Here is a 25,986-nt window from a genome sequence, read left to right on the forward strand (position 1 = left end):
GGGACATTACTACCCTATATACATGTATGATTACATTACCAGTGTAACTCTGCACCATGTACAGCCAGATGAAGAAGTTGTGCTCCATTTGTGTACAATGTGTCAAAATGCATTCTGCAGTCATGTATAATTAATTAGAACAAATTAAAAATAAATAAGTTAATGAATGAAATTAAAAAGAAAAAAGAGCAAGATTGACCCCTCCTTACTCTCTGGTTTTCTATATCACCATGTGATCTCTTTTGCACTTGTTCTTGCCATTATGATACAATTTACCATGAGGCCCCACCAGAGGTCAAACAGATGGAGCCACCCAATCATAGACGTTTGACCTACAAACTGTGAGTTAATTAAACTCTTTTCTTTATAAATTACCAAGCTCCAGACATTTCACTATAATAGAAACAGACTAATCCCTCCAAAGACCTCCATTTCCAATTATAAATATAAAAAAGAGTCATCTAGTTAATTTTTCTATTAGATTCTTCCTTAACTTCTAATCACTGAAGAGTAAGTATGTAGCACAAAGATCTTACATGTTTGTTTATATTTATAGAATAGACACAGATAACCAAAAGGGTCACTTAGAAACTGGCACTGAAAAGTACTTCTTGTGGTTATCTTCATTCCACAAAACCAGCTAAAATGAATTTTACTGGAATAGCTTAGAAAAAAAATCCAGAGATTAAGATGCTGTATTCAAATCTATCCTGTGTGAATTCTAATAATGCTAACCAACAAGAAAGCATTCCTTTAGAATAAGACAGAAACCAAACTGCTATCACTTCCAAAAGTAGATAAAAAGTGACTTCCTTTTGGGAGGGGGTGCATTATTGTCTCAGATACTTTCCTTTAGGGCAAACAAGCTACCAATGTTCAGAGAAGCCCTATTAAAAAGCCCATGTGACAAGATATTGATGTCTCTGACCAACAGCCAAACCTGTCAACAGTCACGAAAGACAGAAACATGTGTTCTAAGGTTTGCTAAAATCCACTTAAGTGAGCTTGAAATTGGATCTGCCCTCAAGTGAGCCGTGAGTTAACTGCAACTCTGGTTGACACCTGAACTGCAGCCTCGTGAGAGAAAAGATAGGAAAAACTATATATTAAAATTAATCTCATGGGCTGGGGATGTGGCTCAAGCGGTAGCGCGCTCGCCTGGCATGCGTGCGGCCCGGGTTCGATCCTCAGCACCACATACCAACAAAGATGTTGTGTCCAACGAGAACTAAAAAATAAATATTAAAAAAATTCTCTCTCTCTCTCTCTCTCTCTCTCTCTCTCTCTCTCTCTCTCTCTCCCTCCTTTAAAAAAAAAATTAATCTGTCCAGATTTTGAAGCCCTGCATTAGTTTTCAAATCAATTCCTAATAATCATCTCTAAAATATGAGTAAAATATTTTCTCTGTAAGACTGATTTTATAAAACAATAGCTCTCTTCTGTAATAATAAATTTCACTAGTCTCAAGTCAATAATAGTTACTATAACTTAAAGAGTAGCTCTAAATGCCTCATTTTCTTTCCTTTAAAAGTTATTCATTTTTCATTTCCAAATGAATTTAAAAAACTTTAAAACAGCAATTCTTCTATTATACTTCACTAGGCTCTTGTTAATCATGACTTTAAAATAATTAATTGCACTATCACTTTAAAAGTGCATACAGGGTTCAAGGTGGTAGCTCAGTGATAGAGCAGTTTTCTAACATGCTAGGCAGTCCCTGAGTTTGATCCACTGCATGCATGTATGTATGTATGTGTGCATGTATGTACATACCTATCTCTCTTCTCCCTTTCTCTTACTCTCTCACACAAAGTACATATACATGCTGCACTTTTAAAAAATCTTCAATGGCTGTTCATTAATCACCTTTTTCATGGAACCATACACTAAAGCATCAATAACAGTAAGGTACAAACCCATTGTATCTAAATTAATTTCAAAATATTAATGCTCCATTATCTCCCACCTAACTAGAGGAACAGTCTAACTCACCTTTCTATTTCCACTCTTGCATCCTTCCAGTCCATTCTCTTTACTCAATGGCTTCTTGTTACATTTCCAACAAAGTCTAAATGTAGTATCATTTATGACTAAATTGTGATCTGTAGTCTACCTACTTCTCTGGCTTTGTTTGATGTCACCCACCCCTGCCTTACCACGTTAGTCTTTGCTCCATATAAAACAATTTCTTTTTTTTTTAAAAAAAAGGGGGGTTTTAAATTTGCTGTTAACCAGTACTCTTTTCATCAACACTTTCTCTTACCTTCAGCTTTTATGACACCCCCTCAGAGTAATCTACCTCCTTCAAATAATTCCCATTATTATCAAAATCTGCAATTATTTTGCTTGTATTCTGTATTCGGACTTAAATTCCAAGAGGGCAGGGATATCTTGTTCTCCTTTCTAACTCCATTACCTAGCCCATCATCTGCCCCATAATCTCCATTTTAATGGATAGTTAAATTATTTTCAAAATTCACAAACCCCTCAGTGATATTCAGTTCTAGAGTCTTAGCTACTCCCCTCTTATACTGCCTATGCTGCAAATAGCTTTTTACTTAGCGCTCATAAAACCTGAATCTTTAAGCATCATAAATTATATCAAATTCAGTGTCCTGCAGAGACAGCTATTGCTTTATAGATCAAAAATGGTTTTATAAAATGTACCATGATGTGGTTGGTTAGTTAATCAATAAAGAGTTCTATGATTCACCCCTCCTAAAAAGAGAAGATAAGTTTCTTCATACATGATCCTTCACAGGTAACTGCAATTTTCCAAGATTTTAAAAGTTACTATATATTTGCTTACCAATTTAAAAAATAAATTTTGCAGCACCAGTAATTAAACCCAGAGCCTCTTGCATGCTAGGCAAGCACTTTACCACTGAGCTATACCTTTGGCCCTTAAAATATTCTTACCAAGATAAACCCAATATTTTAAGTATCTTTTTCATTAATTACATTCTGTAGCTACAATCAAGAGCCAACTTTCAAAGTACAAGCTGAAAGATAGGTATTACTATATAATTAATTGTAGCACTCTTCCTTGGGCAATAAAGTACCATGATTCAAGCTCCTGCTTAATTTGGCCAAAATCCTGTACTCATCCTGATTCCTCCCTGCTATACAACCCAACTTCCTACATTTTATAACCAGATCCAATCAACCATCAAATCCTATAAATTTTCTCCTAGACACATCTAATACATTCATTTCCCTCTCCTCACTGGCATTACCCTTGCTCAGGACACTCCTGTCTCCTGACTAGCTTGCTGCAATGGCTTACTACTACTAGTACTAAATGACAAGTAAATGGTTTCTCTGCTTGTAAATAAGCTTCAACAAACAAGGAAGAACAACATAAGATAGAATTAAATGCTAGTGGCAGTAGTTCCAATCATGCATTGCACTGATAGTAAAAGAAAACATTTTAAAAACTGCTGAAGGGCTGAGTTTGTGGCTCAGTGACAGAGTGCTTGCCTTGCATGCGTGAAGCATTGGGTTCCATTCTCAGCACTGCATATAGATAAATAAATAAAATAAAGGTCCATCAACAACTAAAAAAATTTTTTTAAAAACTGCCAAAAAAGTTGAACATGCAGGTAACATAGGCTGATGTAAGTTCTTTTAACCAAATATGAAGTGCACAATTAAATATACTCCTTCCAACTTACAGGATTATGAAAGAACTTAATTCTGATAAATGTTCCTTAGGAAAAAACAGAAGTGAAAACAGTTTAAAACAACAGCAGAATCAAATAAATAACAAAGGTCTTTGCAATTCAGTTAAGCATTATCAGTACCTATGACATTGATAGGTACTGTGACACAGGCACTGAGAACTTTTACAATCATCATGATTAACTAAGACTTACACTATATTTACTATATCGTTTATCACCTTTAATCATTGCCAAAAAGCCATATGGGTGTAAACGAAATTTGATTCTTGGACTAATGCGTACTAGCCTCAGAAAGAACAATTCAGGGAGGAAAAAGAAACAAGACCAATATATTTTCAGTACACTGTGTAAATACAATCATCATTTGTTATGAAATGCTTTAAGATTAATTTAAAAGACATTTATTCTGGCCTAGGGACAGAGCTCTTTCTGAGATGGATAATGCCTAAGCAATCATAAAGACCAAGAAAGAATTTGTGAAAGGGGAATAAAGGACAGACGAATCAGCATAATACAGAAGATGCAGCAGTCTGGAAAAGACCATTACCATGTTCTGACAATCCCTACCTTAAAAACAGATATTTACTTTTTTAACTACAGCAAATAAAACAAAAAATTTAAAAAATAAATAAAATTGACAGATCCTTAGCCATGCTAACAAAGAGAAGGAGAGAAAATTCAAATCACTAACATACATGATAAAAAAGGAAATATCACAACAGACACTACAGAAATAGAAAATAATTAGAAATTATTTTGAAAACTTGTACTCTAATAAAATAGAAAATATTTAAGGCATCAACAAATTTCTAGAGTCATATAATTTGCCCAAATTAAATCAGGATGAAATACCAATTTCAAGTGATGAAATAGAAGATGTTATCAAACGTCTACCAACCAAGAAAAGCTCAGGACTGGACGGATACACAGCCAAGTTCTAAAAGACCTTTAAAGAAGAACTAATATCAATACTCTTCAATTTATTTCAGGAAATAGAAAAAGAAGCAGCACTTCCAAATTCATTCTATGAGGCCAATATCACTCTAATTCCAAAACCAGGCAAAGACACATCCAAAAAAGAAAACTTCAGACCAATATCTCTAATGAACACAGATGCAAAAATTCTCAATAAAATTCTAGCAAATCGAATACAAAAATATCAAAAAGATCGCACACCACAATCGAGTGGGATTCATCCCAGGGATGCAAGGTTGGTTCAATATATGGAAATCAACAAATGTAATTCATCACATCAATAGACTTAAAGATAAGAATCATATGATCATCTCAATAGCTGCAGAAAAAGCATTTGACAAAATACAGCACCCCTTCATGTTCAAAACACTAGAAAAAATAGAGATAAAAGTAACATATCTTAACATCATAAAGGCTATCTATGCTAAGCCCCAGGCCAATATCATTCTAAATGGAGAAAAATTGAAGGCATTCCCTCTAAAAACTGGAGCAAGACAGGGATGCCCTCCTTCACCACTTCTATTAACATCAGCCTTGAAACAGTGGCCAGAGCAATTAGACAAAAGAAATTAAAGGGATACACATAGAAAAAGAAGAACTCAAATTGGCACTATTAGCTGATGATATGATTCTATACCTAGAAGACCCTAAAAATTTCACCAGAAAACTTCTAGAACTAGTAAATGAATTCAGCAAAATAACAGGATATAAAATCAACACCCATAAATCAAAGGCATTTCTGTATATCAGTGACAAATCCTCAGAAAGGGAAATGAGGAAAACTACCTCATTTACAATAGCCTCAAAAAATAAAATAAAATACTTGGGAATCAACTTAACAAACGAGGTGAAAGACATGATAAATTGTGGTGTAAAGGTGTATTAAGAATTGTAATGCAAAATAAATTTGTTTTAAGATCTGAAAAAAAAAATAAAGGCTTGCACCACTGCAAAAAAAAAAAAAAAAAAAAAAAAAAGAGGTGAAAGACCTCTACAATGAAAACTGCAGAACCCTAAAGAAAGAAGTCAAAGAAGATGGGAAGATGAGGAGATGGGAAGATCTACCTTGCTCTTGGATAGACAGAATTAATATTATCAAAATGACCATATATCCAAAAGCACTATACAAATTTAATACAATTCTGATCAAAATTCCAATGATATTCCTCATAGAAACAGAAAAAGCAAATATGAAATTCATCTGGAAAAATAAGAGACCCAGAATAGTTAAAGCAATCCTTAGCAGGAAGAGTGAAGCAGGTGGCATCACTATACCAGACTTTAAACTACACTACAGAGCAATAGTAACAAAAACAGCATGGTATTGGCACCAAAACAGACAGGTAGACCAATGGTACAGAATAGAGGACACAGAGACTAACCCACAAAACTTCAGTTATCTTATATTAGTCAAAGGTGCCAAGAACATGCATTAGAGAAAAGACAGTCTCTTCAACAAATGGTGCTGGGAAAACTGGAAATCCATATGCAACAAAATTCACCATGCACAAAACTTGACTAAAAATGGATCAAGGACTTAGGAATAAAACCAGAAACCCTGCGTACTTAGGAATACAACCAGAGACCCTGCATACTTAGGAATATAACCAGAGACCCTGCGTCTAATAGAAGAAAAAGTAGGCCCTAATCTCTAACATGTGGGATTAGGCCCCAACTTTCTTAATAAGACTCCTATAGCGCAAGAATTAAAATTGAGAATCAATAAATGGGGTGGACTCAAACTAAAAAGTTTCTTCTCAGCAAAAGAAACAATCAGTGAGGTGAATAGAGAGCCTACATCTTGGGAGGAAATCTTTACCCTTACACATCAGATAGAGCACTAATCACTAGAGTATATAAAGAACTCAAAAAACTAGACACCATAAAAATAAATAACCCAATCAATAAATGGGCCAAGGATCTTAACAGACACTTCTCAGAAGATGATATATAATCAATAAACAAATATATTTTTAAAAAAGTTCATCATCACTACCAATTAAGAGAAATGCAAATCAAAACCACTCTAAGATTTCACCTCACTCCAGTCATAATGGCAGCTGTTATGCATACAAACAACAATAAGCGTTGGTGAGGATGTGGGGAAAAAGGTACACTCATACACTGCTGGTGGGACTGCAAATTGGTGCAGCCAATATGGAAGATTTCTTGGAAAATTAGGAATGGAACCACTATTTGTCCCAGCTGTCCTTCTCGGTCTGCCGCAGTCTGGCTGGGCAAATAACCGGGAGGTGACAAGCAACTTGTGAAGATTGAAACAGCCGGAGCCGCTTTATTACGGGACAGCAGAGGTATATATACCCAACTAATTACACACAGCTTAACTTAATTAACATCATCTAGATACAGCAGTCAGTCATTAAGGAATCCTCATCATCTTAATGGCTCACAAACCACTCCTCCTGGCAAAGTGCCAGGCGCCATCTTGACTTGGTTGTGGCCCTCAACATCGGTCTATACCCAAGAGACTTAAAAACCGCATACTACAGGGACACAGCCACATCAATGTTTATAGCAGCACAATTCACAATAGCTAAACTGTGGAACCAACCTAAATGCCCTTCAATCGATGAATGGATAAAAAAAAATGTGGAATATATACACAAAGGAATATTACTCAGCAATAAAAGAGAATAAAATCATGGCAATTGCAGGTAAATGGATGGTGTTAGAGAAGATAATGTTAAGTGAAGTCAGCCAATCCCTGAAAACTAAATGCAGAATGTTTTTGGGTTTTTTTTTAATAAGGAGGCTGATTCATAGTGGGGTACAGAGAGGGAACATGGCAGAAATAGACGAACTCTAGATAGCGCAGAGGGGTTGGAGGGGAAGGGAAGGGGCACAGAGTAATTAATGATGGTGGAACTTGATGATCATTATTATCCAAAGTACAGGTATGAAGCCACTAATTGGTGTGAATCTAGTTTGTATACAACCAGAGATATGTGCCCTATATGTGTAATAAGAATTGCAATACATTCCACTATCATAAATAAATAAATAAATAAATAGACATGGTGCTTTCATCTGCTGAATTCTTTTTTTTTATTGGTTGTTCACAACATTACAAAGCTCTTGACATATCATATTTCATACATTAGATTGAAGTGGGTTATGAACCCCCAATTTTACCCCAAATGCAGATTGCAGAATCACGTAGGTTACACATCCACAATTTTACATAATGCCCTATTAGTAATTGTTGTATTCTGCTACCTTTCCTATCCCCTACTATCCCCCCTCCCCTCCCCTCCCATCTTCTCTCTCTACCCCATGTACTGTAATTCATTTCTCTCCTTGTTTATTTTCCCATTCCCCTCACAACCTCTTATATGTAATTTTATATAGCAATGAGGGTCTCCCTTCATTTCCATGCAATTTCCCTTTTCTCTCCCTTTCCCTCCCATCTCATGTCTCTGTTTAATGTTAATCTTTTCTTCCTGCTCTTCCTCCCTGCTCTGTTCATAGTTGCTCTCATTATATCAAAGAAGACATTTGGTATTTGTTTTTTAGGGATTGGCTAGCTTCACTAAGCATAATCTGCTCTAGTGCCATCCATTTCCCTGCAAATTCCATGATTTTGTCATATTTTATTGCTGCATAGTACTCCATTGTGTATAGATGCCACATTTTTTTATCCATTCATCTATTGAAGGGCATCTGGGTTGGTTCCACAGTCTAACTATTGTGAATTGTGCTGCTATGAACATCGATGTGGCAGTATCCCTGTAGCATGCTCTTTTAAGGTCTTCAGGGAATAGTCTGAGAAGGGCAATAGCAGGGTCAAATGGTGGTTCCATTCCCAGCTTTCCCAGGAATCTCCAAACTGCTTTCCAAATTGGCCGCACCAATTTGCAGTCCCACCAGCAATGTACAAGTGTACCCTTTTCTCCACATCCTCACCAGCACTTGTTGTTGTTTGACTTCATAGTGGCTGCCAATCTTACTGGAGTGAGATGGTATCTTAGGGTGGTTTTGATTTGCATTTCTCTGACTGCTAGAGATGGAGAGCATTTTTTCATGTACTTGTTGATTGATTGTATATCCTCCTCTGAGAAGTGTCTGTTCAGGTCCTTGGCCCATTTGTTGATTGGGTTATTTGTTATCTTATTGTCTAATTTTTTGAGTTCTTTGTATACTCTGGATATTAGGGCTCTATCTGAAGTGTGAGGAGTAAAAATTTGTTCCCAGGATGTAGGCTCCCTATTTACCTCTCTTATTGTTTCTCTTGCTGAGAAAAAACTTTTTAGTTTAAGTAAGTCCCATTTGTTGATTCTTGTTATTAACTCTTGGGCTATGGGTGTCCTATTAAGGAATTTGGAGCCCGACCCCACAATCTGTAGATCGGAGCCAACTTTTTCTTCTATCAGACGCAGAGTTTCTGATTTGATATCAAGCTCCTTGATCCATTTTGAGTTAACTTTTGTGCATGGCGAGAGAAAGGGATTCAGTTTCATTTTGTTGCATATGGATTTCCAGTTTTCCCAGCACCATTTGTTGAAGATGCTATCCTTCCTCCATTGCATGCTTATAGCCCCTTTATCAAATATAAGATAGTTGTAACTTTGTGGATTAGTCTCTGTGTCCTCTATTCTATACCATTGGTCCACCCGCCTGTTTTGGTACCAGTACCATGCTGTTTTTGTCACTATTGCTCTGTAATATAGTTTGAAATCTGGTATCGCTATACCACCTGATTCACACTTCCTGCTTAGAATTGCTTTTGCTATTCTGGGTCTTTTATTTTTCCATATGAATTTCATGATTGCTTTCTCTATTTCTACAAGAAATGCTGTTGGGATTTTGATTGGCATTGCATTAAACCTATAGAGAACTTTTGGTAATATCGCCATTTTGATGATGTTAGTTCTGCGTATCCATGAACAGGGTATATTTTTCCATCTTCTAAGATCTTCTTCTACTTCTCTCTTTAGGGTTCTGTAGTTTTCATTGTATAAATCTTTCACCTCTTTTGTTAGGTTGATTCCCAAGTATTTTTTTTTTTTGAGGATATTGTGAATGGAGTGTTTTTCCTCATTTCCGTTTCAGAAGTTTTGTCGCTGATATACAGAAATGCCCTGCTGAATTCTTAAGTCTACTCATTACACTGCTTCCCACTCCTACTGTACTTCCTACATAATAAAACTTACTAATATGGCCCAAGAGTTTATGTGACAGTCCATATCAGGACACTAGGCAACACACACAAACACAAGCAGGTGTGTGGGGTGCGCGCGCGCACACACACACACACACACACACAGACATGGGGGGTGATAAGCAGGGTGTAGATAAAGGAGGATGAAGATAAAAATATCCTTGAAGCAATTTGTGGAAAATTCTATTTTTAGAAAAAAACACTTACTCTTATGCTTTGGTTTTTAAGTTACTCACTAGAACCCAAATGTTTTACAATCTGGACTGTTATATACCCCTACATGGACATCTAATACTGTATCACCACTTGTATATTTGATTGCTTTAGCTAACAGTTTTTTGAGGATTTACTATGTACCACACACTGTGCTAATAAGTACACTGTTCCTCATAATAACTATAAGGAATCATAACCTTCATTTTCACAAGTTAAAAAAAAGTTGATGTTCAAAAAGTTGTGTGACTTTCACAAGATTACACAGCTAGTAAATGATGAAACCAATATTTAAACCCACAGAATAGAGTTCCAGAGTCCACACTCTTAACTACAATGCTGCATAACTGTAGAGAACTCCTAAAATTTGAAATTGTTTGCTTTTGCTCTTTTGTTTTACATTTTCATAATGAATACACATAAAAATTAAAAATGAGAGCTGGGTTGTGGTTCAGTAGTAGAGTGCTTACCGCACATGTGTGAAGCCCTGGGTTCAATTTTCAGTGTGGCATATAAGTAAATGAATAAAATCAAGGTCCATCAACAACTAAAAAAATATTTTAAAAAATTAAAAAGAAATATGTACAAGTAAAACAGGTACTTTCCTGCACTGAAAACTTGAATGTATAATAAAACCCTGCATTAAATTAAGTGAAAGATGGTAAGATTAAATTATAATGCATATTTCCAAAGAACATCACAGAAAAATGCTATGTAAAGTTGATAGAAAACCAGCAAGCAGAGCATGGTGACTCATGCCCATAATCCCTGCTACTTGGGAAGATGAGGTAGGAGGATTTCAAGTTCAAGGCCAGCCTGGGCACTTTAATGAGACTCTTATCTCAAAAACAATAAATGTAAAATGGCTGGGGATATGGCTCAGTGGTACAGTGTCACCGGTTTAATCCCCAGCACTGCAAAAATAAAAAAAGAAAAAAGAAAAAGACATCAAAATGAAGTCTGTTAACATTTAAACTCAAAATATCAATTAACATAGGGAAAACAGTTATTTTGTTCTTCACTTATACTGCTCACAGATTTGAACAATGTAGTTCTAATTCTAAGCAGTGGGTTTAATGTTAGAAGTTATCAAAACGTACAACACTAGATCAAGTTTTAGAAAAATTGTAAGAAAAAATCCTTAAGGAGATACTTGCTAGACAAACCTACTTCCTACCACAGCAAGATAATAAAAAGTGACTGGCTAATCAGATATGTGAACCTCACATTAACCAGCTATTGAACAAGTCACAATCTTTCTGGCCTGTGTTTTTTACTATAAATAGGACATTTGGTAGAGCCATGATTCCCCCCCCCCAAAAAAAAGAGAAGATCCCACCCAGAAGATTGCTAAAACATTAGCACTAGAATCTTCCAGGGTAGCTGAAAATCCCAATAAGAAGGATTTGCAAACAATAGTGGTCTCAACCCATTTTGAACATTTAATACCAACATTCTTACCACAAACCCCTTAGTCTACCCTCTGAAGACTGTTTAAATTTTTTTGGTGGTGGGAAGGAAGGGTTACTAGGAATTGAACCTACAGGCACTTAAATTTAGAGACAGGGTCTCCCTAAATTGCATAGGGTCTTACTAAATTGCTAAGGCTGGCCTTGAACTTACATATCCTCCTGCCTCAGCCTCCCAAGTCACTGGGATTACAGGTGTGTGTTACTGCTTCTGGATGTTCATCCTTTTTCATGTATAAAGTAAGTAGTCTATCTCAGGAAATGTCTACCCTGGAGACTCTTGGAAAGCTCCTTTGCTTGAGAATTCTCTAATGATAATTCTATAACTTTCTAGAATAAACAAAATTACCAAATAGATACAGAATCTTTTAAATTTTTTTAAATTTTTTTTTTAAAGAGAGAGTGAGAGAGGAGAGAGAGAGAATTTTTAATATTTATTTTTTAGTTCTCGGCGGACACAACATCTTTGTTGGTATGTGGTGCTGAGGATCGAACCCGGGCCGCACGCATACCAGGCGAGCGCGCTACCGCTTGAGCCACATCCCCAGCCCGATACAGAATCTTTTAAAGTAAATTGTTACCAATCACAGCTCACATAACAAAGTTTAAGTAGTAATCATGAAAGCTGATAAATGAAACAGTGTAGTATTCAACAAATATTTGATTTAATGAATAAAGTCACAATTACATAATATTTTATATACTTGCAATACCACTAACATTATAAGCTGGAAAGAATTATTTACTAATACTTTTTTAAAAGGGATAATTACTTAAGGGAAATACATGGTTTTGAAAATCCCACTTAAATCCTTGAATGAAAACTTGATACACCACAGAATGTTTCTACCAAACATAATGGCCCATATCTGACCTTGAAGCAAAGAGGAATAAGCAAAGAAACATTTCACCTAGCTAGGATAATTTTATAAACCTCTTTACCAGCGAAGAAAGGGTGAAAAGACCAACCAGTAGTTGAGACAACCTGGGTTTCAATCTAGGGTCTAATATATTTCTGTGACTAGATGACCAGCTTCCTCACTAGCTGTATAGAGAGGTTTGATAAGCAAATGAAGGCTAAATAGGAACCCACCCTGAACACAGTGAAGCATTACACAAGTAAATTCCTACTTCCCCCTCAAACTACAATAATTGAAAATTAACATAACAATAATTGTTCAAATATATTCCTTAATGGCAAAGGTCACCATTTACTGCCACTGATAAAAAGGCCTTACAATTATGTTTAAAGAAAAGGAAAACAGGGGCTGGGGATGTGGCTCAAGCGGTAGCGCGCTGGCCTGGCATGCGTGCGGCCCGGGTTCGATCCTCAGCACCACATACAAACAAAGATGTTGTGTCCTCTGAGAACTAAAATAAAAAATAAATAAATAAATTCTCTCTTTCTCTCTCTCTCTCCCTCCCCCTCTCCTCTCTCTTTAAAAAAAAAAAAAAGGAAAACAAAACCAAACTCCTGAATAGCATATTGAAGGTAACTGATAACATAACCAACAAGAAAGAGGCATTAAACTTAACAAGGTAATCCTATTATAAAATTGTTTCTCAAAGATGGTTTGTGAGGGCTGGGGTTGTGGCGCAGCAGTACAGCGCTCGCCTCGCGAGACCCTGGGTTCGATCCTCAGGATTACATAGAAATGAATGAATGGGATAAAGGTATTGTGTCCAACTACAATTAAAAAACAAATATTAAAAAAAAGAGATGGTTTGTGAGATTATTTTTAAAGTGTTTAGTATGTAAATTTAGCATAGGCAAAGCACTGGTGTAATGCTTTATTGTGTTCAAAATGCACTCCTATATATCCTTTTATTGGCCTCAAGCCACTCTATATGGCTGATGATGAAGAGGAATTAGACTCTAGTTTAAACCTAGGTTCTCTGAATACTAATTTATTTTTGGATCCTTTTCTCTTCAACAAAGAGATTTATTAAGACTAGCCTACTTGGGTAAAGTTTCTTTGCATATTCCTCTTTCCTTCAAGGTTAGATATATGGGCAATACATTTGGCAGAAAATTTTGATCTACTGAAATCTTACTTCAATTATATGACAACTAGTATCTTAAAAAATAACAGTTTCTTTGAAATATACACACATTTGTATACAAAAAAGAAAGTTTTAACCAGCAATGAAATAGCAGCCCTTTCAAAGACTATCATTTGGCCGAAATTTCATAGGGGAGAAAGGTAATCAACCAAACTGCATATTGGCCATGATGCTAAGAAAGGATCTGGCTAAACTGCCCAGGCTGGCTTGGAACTTTTGATCCTCCTGCCACAGTCTCCAGAGTTGCTAGGATTACAGGCATGTGTCAATTCCAAAGTCAAAAAAACCGATTTCATACTTAATCTGAGAATGGGTCTTCTTCAAAAACTAGGACTATGTTTGAAAATTTATTTTAAAATCCTTCTGTATATCATTTGCAAATACCATCTATCGTCTGTGCCAGAATTCAAACTCTTTAGAGGCCTAGAACAAAGTCATCCATAGTTCTATCATCTTAGCATCGTTCATGATCTATGATATATGCTCAATAAGCTTGTGCAGAATTTTATGATTTTGTCATTACCACTTCCAATAATGCACTCATATGTATGGAAGGGCAAATAGTGACTTATATATCCTACATCAGAATTCCCACTTTTTCAAAGGTTGTATTTTTAAAAACCCAATAACCTGTTTTTTCCTAATATCTATATATACCTGCTTCAACAAACCTCTATTGAACACCTATTATTTCCAAGGCATTCTGCCAAGCACCTTCAAAAAAGTAACAAAAAACTCCAATTTCACTTAAGAAACTCAAAGAGCAGCAAGGAAATGGATGAATACATGTAACTGAAGGATAATGTGATAAATGCTATAATACAGGCATCACAAATGCACCTTGAACTAAAAGAGCCAAGAGCTTTAACCAAAGAACCATCCTCTCCTTTCTGGTTAATTCAACATTTAGAATACTCGGCTTCATAGAAAAGATACAAATCAACCTTGGGTTTATGAGGAAATTCAGGAGCTAGATGGATGCCACATTCAGAGGTATACACAAAAGAAGGCAGGTTTGGAATGGGCTAGGAGAATATTACAGGGCATAGATAAGTGAGTTGGGTCTTAAAAGAATAAGCAGGAGTTCACCCAGCAGGCATAATGATAATACAATTCTTAAAAAAATGAATCCTGTTAGCCTAACCCTGGATAATAAGAATAGTAAAATAAAAATTAAAATAAAAAACTAAGAATAGTAAAAACCCAAGTTAGAGGTACAGTTCTGTGGAACAGTGCCTGCCTACCAGTGTAAAGCCCTGGGTTTGATCCCTAGCACAGGGGTGGGGGTGGGGATATGAAGAAGCAGATGAGGAAAAAATCCATTATTTTCCTAATGTCTGTCTTATTTCTATATAGTCATTCCTAATTGGCATATTGATTTATTTTTAAAAGTACAAGTTGGCGCTGGGTATGTGGCTCAGAGGTAATGCCAATGTAAGGCCCTGGGTTCAGTTTGAAGTACTTCATAAAGAAAGTACAAGTTTATAGACAAAACATTACTACCTCAATCATAAAATTTAGTTTCATTTTAATTATAATTAAATTCAATTAGTTCCAATTTTATTTTAAATTCAGTACAGTCCAAACAAATATAAAATCCAAATGCTAAACTATTTTTCAATTAATCTCAAATACCACAAATTTACGTACAGCATATTTTAGTTTTTGATAGGCTCACAAGGAAAATTATCTTAAATTTAAAGTCATTCACAAGAGAACTTACAATTTAGTCAACAATTATATTTCATAACAAGACCTATGTGGCTGCAAATGAGGTCATAAGAATAACAACAACTTTCCAAAGCTGCACCTTTAAAGTACTAAGGAATTCATATACAACATTGTCATTGAAATAAAGCTAAAACAATTAATATAAACCTACAACTTATGAACAAAATAGTCTGTATTTTTCAAACACAATCTTTGAAAATTATTGGAAAACCAATATCAGCATCAAAAAAGAAAATCAAAACTAAAGGAACATTAATTGAAAAAGTTTATATACCTATAATGATCCAGGTACTTTACTAGTTTGGGGTATACCAAAATGAATCAGAGTCTCTTCCCTGTAGAGTAGATAAAAATCTAGACAATTATACTACAACATATAGATCCTCTAGGAATAATTATATATACACACATACATACATACGTACATAGAATCAACATGAATACTAACTAGAGTTAGGGAGAGGGTAATTCCAGAGGGTTTCTTTAGGAGTATCATCTGATAAATATACTTCAACGATGATATAGCACAGGACTGATTAGAATAAGCAGCAGGAAATGACACCAGAAAGGCAATTTGGGGATAGATTATTATAGCCTTGAATGTCATGCTTAGAAGTTCATCATTATTCAGCAGCCACAGCAGACCACTTTTTTTTTAATATGTAGGGACCAACATTACCAGATAGTCTTCAAAAAAAAAAATTAGTAGCATTCCAGAGATCAATTTGTTCAGTTAAAAAAATAATATATGACTTCTGAACTATAGCTACAAAAACTCAAAAAAGAATAGATTTGAGATGGAGAAATAGATGTATATAAGGAATGACAAGAAGTTAGAATCAAAGCTGAGACAATGATAGTTTCAGCTTAGGTTCCAGAAAGAAGTTTACGCCACATACAGGATAAGGAATATAGAGAAGTAAAACATGGTTAGGCAGAAATTGATTTCAAAAACTTAAAAGGAAAGTTTAGAAGGAGTGTTCCAATTTAAAAACAAAGATAGCAATATCAAACACCACAGAGTTGACTTTGAAAGAAGACTGAGATTCAGCCAATGAGTTTAACAATTAGGAAGAACACCAGTTATCAGAGAAACTTCATTTAGTAAAAAATAAAGGAAAGAAAAAGAATGCCTGGTGAAGTCAATTTTTTCTGTATAAAAAGCTAAGCTAATAAAATTCTAAACCATCATTTCATACACACTCAAGTTCTCTTCACAGTCTTAAAAGTTAAAGAGCTTTAGTTTACATGGATTTTATCTATCATTATTATACTGGAAACAAAAACAGGGGTTAAGGGCATGTAAGCTCAGTGGTAGAGTACTTGTCTAGCATGCACCAAGCCCTAGGTTCCAATCCCAGCAGCCAAAAATAAATAAATAAACAAACAAACAAACAAACAATAAAACATCACATTAATTAAATGATACTTTCATGAAAAAAATCTGTATTTTCCAAAAATAATTTTGTGTGAAACTGGCACGGTATTTTTTTTTTTTTTTTTTTTTTTTTTGGTGGTGGTGCTGGGGATTGAACCCAGGGCCTTATACAGGAGAGGCAAGCACTCTACCAACTGAGCTATATCCCCAGCCTCTGACACTGTATATTTTTGCTACCCTCTTACATCAGGATTAATACATGACATCTGGATTGTCATATCTATTTCTGCATTCACTTTTTTTGCAATATGTCATTTTGGTTCAAGAATATGAAGAAAATCTGGACTCCCACAGGTATGTAATCAAAAAAAGGAAGAAGGTATTTAAGTAGCCTTTTCTTAAATAATTGTAAATATTCTTCTTTGATACTAAAGACAGTTTTTTTCCCAAAGGTTTAGTTGCAATTTGAAATCTAAAACTACACAACAAAGTTTCCATAGTATTCCCCTAAAACCCTTTGCTATTTTGTACTTTGAAAGAATTATCTATGCATGGTTTTGAATTCTCACATATTGATTTTTAGGAAATATGGGTTCAGAGTTATGCAGCCCTTCCAAATGTTGACATATTTCATGATAAAATATCAGAAATTACATTCATTGATATTATCACTAATCAGAAAAAGTCATTAAAGTATTCAAAAGAAAAAAAATAAAACAACTTAAAAAATGAAAAAATAAAGCAGGACCCAGTGGCACACACCTATAATACTAGCAACTTGGGAGACTGAGGCAGGAGGATCCCCAGTTCAAGAACAACCTGGGCAACTTAAAAAATTTTTAAAGGCTTGGAATGTGGCTCAGAGGCAGAGGACTTGCCTAGCACATGGGAGGCCCTGAGTTTAATCCCCAATGCAGCAAAAACAGTAAATACATACAAAAATACACAGGAAGGACTCAGAGGCTCTAAAACTCACTGTTGAAATTAAAAGCTTTCAAAAATTCTAGTTTACATTTGTCATTTTTATTATTGACAACAAATAGTATCAGTTGTTTCCTTTAAGAAAAAAACTTACTGTATCCATTTTTAAGACACTAACTGTTAAATATCCAATTTTGAAAGTATACCTTTTTTCTTTTTTCATGGTGTTGGGATTAAACCCAGGGTCTAGTACATGCCAGGCAAGTGCTCTACCAACTGAGCTATATATCCTAGCCCCTAAATATCCAATTTTGAATAACCAGTTTGTCAGATGGCCTTTCAAAAAAAAAAAAAAAATGATGTTCTATGAAAAAAAGCAACTTCTCAAGTGCTTTCCCTTTGCAGTCAACCCCTACACTTTGGGATGCCACAGAAGTGTTTCACATGCACTTTTCATTTCATCAGAATATTTTAAAGACAAAGACTTAATAAAACTACTAACTCTTAGTTTCATAAAGGATATTCTTAAGGGAAACTGGCATTATTTTTACTGCACTGGCATGGTGGTAAAGATTAGAATGAATGTGGCAATTTAGTGCCACTGCCCTGATTCATGCTAAAATGCTGTTTTCACCTACCACTGCTTTTGCACCATCACTACATGTGTGGACACAGTGAAAAAGGAAAATTATGGCCCAATGTTCTTATGAAAACAGTTTGAAATGCATAAATTAACTAAAAGGGTTTAAGGGACCCCTACAGTTCCTCATTCCACACTTCAAAAACAACTACCACAGACTTTCCAAACACTAATCACTTTCACAATTTCCTATAAACAATGAACCTGTGAGTATTCTAATCCAAGATAAAGGGAGGAGAGAAAACAAACAAGAAACCTCCCCCAGCCCCCACCGCAAGTAAGGAATCTCTGAAAAACAAATTAGTGGTTGCTGGAAAGGTTCCTCAGATGGGTAAGAAAAGATTGAGAATCACAATCAGGTATTTCTTTAAAAAAAAAAAAAAAGGCAGGCTTATTTAGATGGCCCTCTTTTTTTTTTTTTAATCCCATTCCCACACCAAGGATTTAGGAGAATTAGTAACAAACCTCAAATTAAAAGACAGAAAACAAGTATGACAAGACAACAGTGATAATGAAAAGATTTTCATCAGATAATAGTTCCTTTAGGGATTCTTTGAAATGTGAACTTCACAGTTTATTTTCATTTTACAGAAGGTAAAGTAATTCTTTTCTTTAATAATCAAATCCTTACCATAACACTGTGTTAAATTGTAAACAACACTTTATAAAGAAGTTGGGGCACTAACCATTGAGCCAAAACCCCTATCCCTTTTTTGTATTTTGTTTAGAGAAAGGGTCTCACTGAGTTGCTTAAGGCCTTGCTAAATTGCTGAGGCTGGCCTTGAACTAGCAATCCTCCTGCCTCAACCTCCAGAGCTGCTGGGAGCCACCTCACCCAGCTCAAAGTGCTTCTCATTTGACAAGAAAACCGTTAAATTTTACAAAAGCAATATATATATATATTGTTCGTCATTGTATGTCCAATACCTAGCTCAACTCTTGTATAAGATGCTCAATAAATATTTGCTATTGTAGTAGTTCTGAGATATGAGCTTCAGTTACCAGATTTCTAGAACAAGACCTAGTGGTTTCTAAGTCATCTTTTCCACAGCTTTCTAAAATAACACTTTTGAGGAACCTAATGGAACTATCACAACATACCCTGAGAAAATATAACACTACCTGTTATACTTAAAAACCTGCTATAGACTAGGTTTTATTTTATAGGTTTGCATTTAGATCACAGTGCAGAACCAAAACAAACAACTCTATCATTTTAACTTCTAAATATTTGTTCTGTGAAGTAAGCAATAATTTTCTATTCCTAAATGCAGACACAATAAGATACCAGTTTTAATTATTATATATCCATTTCTACCTTCACACAGACTACACTAAATATTTCATTTTCTCTGATGATTCATAATGGCTCTTTATTTTCTACTTTCTTATGTTTATATTTGGAACACTTATTGCCTTAAAAAGAACTTCAGATTCTGAAGACTGCGCAGCACCTTTGATGATAATCTGTTGCTGTAGCTTTTTCTTTTTAATATTCCCTATCAGTTTGACATTTATTACTGTTTTTCACAAAAGGACAATGTAGAAAATTTCAGGTCATTTAGGTTCTAGATTTAAAAGAGATTAATCAAATTTAAATAAAGGCCACCAAATACAAAATTGAAATTCAATCACAGAAATGGCATCAACTTAAAAGAATATAATTGAGAATACAATTGAGGAATTGAAACTATGTCAAATCATATTTTATTCTGACAGACATGCTATGAATGTAACCTCATTCTACAGCTTGACATGACCTCCCTAGGATATAGGCAAAGGAAATGGTCTTCTGTTGGAATGTGAAGCATTTGAACTAGGTATTCTTTAAAGAAAAAAATATATATTTTATGTCAGTAAAGACTTTAAAGAGAGATCATGGACTGTATCTTTTCTGAAGGTTTAAAAGGAAAAAAAAATGTTTCAAATGTCTAGGATGACTTAGACTTGGCCTCACATTTGGCAATTGAGAATTAGTTCAGAGGTCAGTCTGACCCAAAGGATTCAAATCCTGGCTGTTTGTCACATAAACAAGTCTTCAGCAAACTGCATCCTTCTGCTGTACAGTTATCCAGGCCCAGCTCTGGCTCTCCACAACCTTATCCTTGAAATCACCTCACAGCTAATGATCATGTCAGCTATGGAGAATTACTTCTTTCAACTACTGAAACTTTCGCTTCTCAATAGTGTTCTGCAGTCCTTTACTCCTGTCTTCCTAACATTACTGGGGAGGGAAGTATTTTGCAGTGTAATCACTATCTGCCTTATTAACAATGCCATGTTCCATTGTTCTACCCAAACATGGATTCCACTCTTAATTTCAGAAACAACAGTAGGAAAGTAACAGATAATAGAGAAATGAGAGCTCTTAGGTTTAACTCAGGGCCAAAGTCAAAAGAAAAGAGACAATTCAGAGAGGAAGGAAGAAGCTTAGAGGGTGTCACAGTGCAGAACACTTACTTTTAGGAACAGAGTGTCCCTTAGACTTCTGGTGGGTTGCCCAGAGCCTCTTCAGTTTCAATCCAAATGACAATGCTTCTCTGAGTGCTCCTCAAGTAATGTTTCCACCACTAAAAATGGGATCTACAAGAGCTCAGATGTACTGGTAAAAAAATGTCAGGGGCTCCCATGTGGGCCTCAAGCCTCTTTAAAAGTAGGCCCACTTCTCTGTCCTGGGCCAACTCCCCTGTGCACTATAATCCTTCTTCTTCCAGGTGCCAGGTATTCGGCCTGTTTCTTCTCTTCTGAGCTGCCACCACCTACTCTATTTCTCAGGGTTCCTCTAACACCAAGACTGGCTGTGGAGTAGGACAACAGCTTCCCCCCTTCCTTGCTGTCCCTGCAAATAAACATATAGGCTCTTCTAGTTTCAGTATTTTTCTAATTGCTACAAGAAAATAGAGAGGGAACAACAAAAAGCAACAATATAGTACCAGAGATTAAGATTTAAAGTTCCTGCCGCCAAAAAAGAAATTTCCTAAATGGTGCTTCTTGAGAATTTTTTAAAATACAAAGCACTAATAAAGATATATGAGTACACTCTTAACCAAATCCAACCTCATATGACATAATGATGCTCTTCTTTTCAAAATACTTAAAACACGGGTCCAAAAATAGCAAGTAGGTAACTTTCTTTTCTTTTAGAATGTTCTCTCATTTTCCCTTGAATTTAGCAAATGTTTAAAAGTTTGCTTTTTAATAGTGATCCTGAAAAATGTTCAAAATATTTTATCCAATTCAAATGAAAATTCATGTATACAAGTCTAAGATTTATAAAAAGACAACCATGTCAAAAGCAGGTCGTTTCACATAGAAAATCTTTAAAATTTGAGACTTCTGGTCCTATGTTTTAAAATTTTAATAAAGTGTTTAAACCATCAGGATATCTTCTTTTTAGAAATCTAACTTTTACTGAATATTTATAATGTCAAAATTACAAAGACCCTCTATTTTAAAAGTAACAGTAAACTTAATGTGCTTACTGTGAGAATTTAAGATTCTAATAGACTTTGAAATATCAAAATAAGTACCTTATCTAAATGTTAAGCTATAAATCACACGATTACAATGAATTAATTCAAAGGCCACCTTCCTCTAAAGGCCAAGAACTGTTTTAACTAAGTGCTGGCATATCAAGAACGCCTGACTTTGAATTTCCTGGATGACTTTCTTTATCCACTTAATTCATTTAAGTGGCTTTTTAAAAGACAGAGTTATAATACTATAAGCTTACAAACCATAAACTAAGACTGAAAATAGGCGGATATCATTTTATCTTGTTTTTTTAACAGGCTGCTATTTAATCAAACTAAAGATATTTGGATACTTTGCGTAAAAATGTGTTCCTGTGACTGGGTTTACCTCCAAATACTTATTTAGAAAATATTAGAGAACTGGAATAGCACACCAAACAAAACCTTGGTCTGACTCTTCCACACGTACACGTTTTTAAAAAGCGGTTTAATCTATTATGTATTCTACAATAAGATACTTTTTTTATGAGGATCAAAATTAAATTACATCCTTTGCTCCTAAAGAGGATTTCAGTCTTCTTGATCCCCGCACACTAACACAACAATGCAGTCAACATTTTTATGCCGGGAGTGGGGAGGAGACATTATACCCAGCGATACGAATTAAATCGCAGGAACTAATGCCTCCCTAAATAATTTATTTTCTCTTGGCAGCAAAAAAAAAAAAAAAGAAAAAAACGTTACAGCCTCTTCAATTACCCCTCGCCGCAAACCATCGCGTGGGTCGCGATCGATGTGACCTGACTCCTATCGCGGCCACCACCTCCGTCTCGCCCGCTCCCGACGGGTCTGCGAGTGTCACGGGAGGGGCCCGCAGCCGCAGGGGCGTCCGGTGCGCCGCGACCCCGGCGGCTGGCGGGGCAGGCCCGGGACTCACCGGGTGGAGGTGCCCTTCCGCACATCGCACATCATGCACTTGAAGGCCTCGGCGCTGTTCCGGAAGGTGCAGACGCTACAGTCCCAGTAACCCTCATCCGAGGACGGCTTCGGCTGCCGCTTCGGCCTGCAGGACACAACCCGGACACGACGCAGCGCGGGGTCATCAGCAGGCCGCGCCCGGCGCCCGAGCCCCGGCCGCCCCCGCCCCCCGCCCCAATTCTGCGACCCCCGCCCCGCAGGTCCCCGGCGCGCAGTGCTCCGTCTTGGAGGGGGAGGGAACCAGGAAAGGGGAGGGCTCGAGCCCCGCCGCACTCGCCGCGGCCGCCACCGCTCTGACACCGGGGGCTGCCGCTAGGGCCGCTGCCGCCGCCATCGCGGCTCCATTGTGGGGCGGCCGACGCCGGCCCCTCACGCGGCAGTGCTCGCGCAGCAGCGGCGCCGCCCCCGTTCTCGCCCCGGTGCCCGGGCGGCGAGCGAAGTGGCCGCCTGGAGCCCCGCGCGAAGGCCCCGCCGCCTGCAAGTCCGGGCCCCGGGGCCCACGCGCTGTTACCTGGTGGGGCTCTTCTTGTCTCCCATCGCTCGGCTACTAACGCACGCCCAGAGTTGCCGCTGCGGCCGCTCTGTTTGTCAATACGGAGGATAATAAGCCGGACGGAAGCGGGCGGGGGAAGAGAAGGGGGGCGGGGAAGGCCGCACCGCCGAGCTCAGGAGCCGCCGGATCCCACGCAGCCTCCAGCTGTCGGGGAAACTCCTGCCCGGCTCACGTGACCCGCGCCGGCCAACCAGCGGCCGCGCCGGAGACTTCAAACGCGGCCAGCGCGGCCCAGCACCCGCGGCGAGTTAGCGGGCGAGTGGGCGGACCGTGCGGGGGTGGCCGCTGCGGCCTCGGGCGCCGCAGCCCTTGCTGCCCAGTTCCCGGCTTCCCCTCGCACCCACGCTGGCCGCGCTGCCGCGTGCTCCAGCGCCCTTGTGCGGGCGAAGCGTCTGTCCCGAGAGATTGAGGATGCTCTGTCATCCAGCACGAAGCTTGGTAGAAGGCGAGGCTGGCGTTTGGAGGCCATCCCAGCTCGGGACAGGAGTGGCCGCGCTGGATCTCCAGGTAGAAACGCTTGCCTGACCTCAGCCGCCTTTGGCTACTCAGGACCTGACTCAAGGACGCCTGAAGGAAGGGAAAACCCACATTGAGCGCCATTGCCAAATGCTTTCAAAAGCTGTCTGCTTTTATGCCCACGAGTGTTCCATCAAGTAGGGATTGTCATCTTTAATTTAGAAGAAACAAAACCGAAGCTCAAGAGAGATTAGGTGACTTTCCCTAGGTTACGTAATTAGAAAATGACAAAGCCAAGCGCTTAACCCTGTTTTAATCCCAAAAGCGTTTTTTTTTTTCTTTTTGGGCCTCACTAGTCTTTTAAAAGAAAATGAGTGTTCATAATCCTTTAAAATGAGTTTACATATGCCCTGAACGCTGTGTGTTGACAACGGAAAGAATACCTTCCTCCTGGCTCCCATTACCTCAACATGCTAGAGGCCTTCATTTTGTACTAGACTCATAACGACTATTTAACTGGCCTCAGAAGCTCCAGTTCAAACTCCCCAATGCATTCACTAATCCACAACCAGATTAAAACTAAAATGCAGTTAACATTATGCCACCACTGTAATCAAGAACTAAGGGCTCCCAAACTCCTCAGCCTGGTACTCAAAATCCTTACATGCATTTTACTTACCTCGCTATTTAGACGAGCTGCCTCCTGACAAAAGACTAGATGAATCTCATCTACCTCCTTCCTGCATATGGCTTTTCTTCATAAAACATATCCCTCTTCTGTCTGTTCCATTGCCATCAATCTCTCTGTGTTTACATCAAGTTCACATTCCTATAAAGTAAAATTGGTAGCTAAACTGAAAAGGAAATAGTACAACCAGAAGTCCCATGTTCTTAGCCTTGTTTCTTCCGTTCCCTGATAGATCTTGGAAACTTTGCTTAATTTCTGTAATTTTTGACTTTTTCATCTATTGGGGGTGTGCTTACTGATAAAATAACATTTTTGGAGCACTGTGTGTCACTTTGTATATCTTACATAAATGCACATTTTAAAGGGCTTAGAGTCCTACTGAATGTTATCAAGTAGTCTAACCCTTCATTTTAAAGACAAAGAACTTAGGGCCAGGGTTAAGTGACTTTTCTTGAATGCCATAACAAAGCACTGTAGACTGGGTGGTTTAAATAACAGAAATTTATTTTCTCACAGTTCTAGAGGCTACAATCAAGGTATCAGCAGGGTTGTTTTCTTCTGAAGCCTCTCTCCCTGTCTGGGAGAGACCCTCTGTCTTCATATACTCTCCCTTATGTGCATGTCTGGGTCCTGATCTCTTCTTATGAAGACAACAGTCATTGGATTAGGATCACCTTAATGACCTCATTTTAATTGAATTACTTCTTTAAAGACCCTGTCTCCAAATATAGTTAGATTCTGAGGTACTGAGGGCAAGGATTCAATATATGAATTTGGAGAAATTATATTACAGTCCAGCCTATAATATCAATATAAAAAGTTCAAATATCAACAAATATTTTTTAATTAACATATCTAGCACATTCCTGTGACATTCACAATTCTCATCTGAAACCCTTAGAGCTAGATATATTTGGTAAGTAATACATTTTGGGATTTTCAAAAGGTAGAACAAATGCTACATCATTATCTAACACTTTGAGTGGGTTCTGAGTTCGTGCTCAATAATTGACACATTAAATATTTCAGAGAAAATGTAAATATTCACACTAAATGGGAAAATTAAAGCCCATAAGTTTCCTCACATTATTTCTACTTAGGATTTGCTGCTAAATGATTATGGGTCAGGTAAAATATAAAAATGCTTTCAATTTTCAGTGCTTTTTGAATTAAAGGATTGTGGATCTATAAGAATTTAAGGAAGAATTAAGATTTAAAAGATTAAGGTTTAAAATGTCCAAAAAATGTTCATTGACACAGTAGTTCCACTTTGGTAATAAATCCTAACGATTCAACCAGAAGTCATATAAAGCTTCTTCATAGAAAGTCATTGCAGTTATTTTAAGAAACATTGAAAATAACCTGCATGTTCATCAGAAGGGGAATAATTACACAGTACAAGAATTATGATCTAACAAAAATTTGTATTTTAAGCAGTCATTAAAAACAATATTGGTAGTCCTCAGACACACACACACACACACACACACACACTAATGAAGAATTTGTAATAAAGACAATGCTTCTGTTGTGAAATGCAGAATGTGCATTTGAATATACAAGATAGACTAACGCATATAAAAAG

The 25,986-nt window shown here is 37.1% G+C and overlaps 1 protein-coding gene across 5 annotated transcripts in view; it reads right to left on the reverse strand.

The window, feature by feature from the left end:
- YAF2 (YY1 associated factor 2) overlaps window positions 1–23,707 on the reverse strand; it is a 74,742-nt gene extending 51,035 nt beyond the window's left edge. The window contains exons 1-3 of one of the 5 annotated variants that reach the window (XM_081311698.1): window positions 23,216–23,707; window positions 22,664–22,789; window positions 20,714–21,092 (exon numbers count right to left, since the gene is read on the reverse strand). In XM_081311698.1, the coding sequence (XP_081167824.1) occupies window positions 20,891–21,092; window positions 22,664–22,789; window positions 23,216–23,241 (354 nt within the window). In that variant the 5' untranslated portion in view covers window positions 23,242–23,707 and the 3' untranslated portion in view covers window positions 20,714–20,890. The other 4 variants (XM_081311695.1, XM_081311694.1, XM_081311696.1 and 1 more) reach the window with 4 other exon arrangements.
- Between the last annotated feature and the right edge of the window lie 2,279 nt (window positions 23,708–25,986).

The sequence above is a fragment of the Spermophilus citellus genome (genome assembly GCF_964194105.1).
Source record: "Spermophilus citellus genome assembly, chromosome: 10".
In the NCBI taxonomy this organism is placed as follows: domain Eukaryota; kingdom Metazoa; phylum Chordata; class Mammalia; order Rodentia; family Sciuridae; genus Spermophilus; species Spermophilus citellus.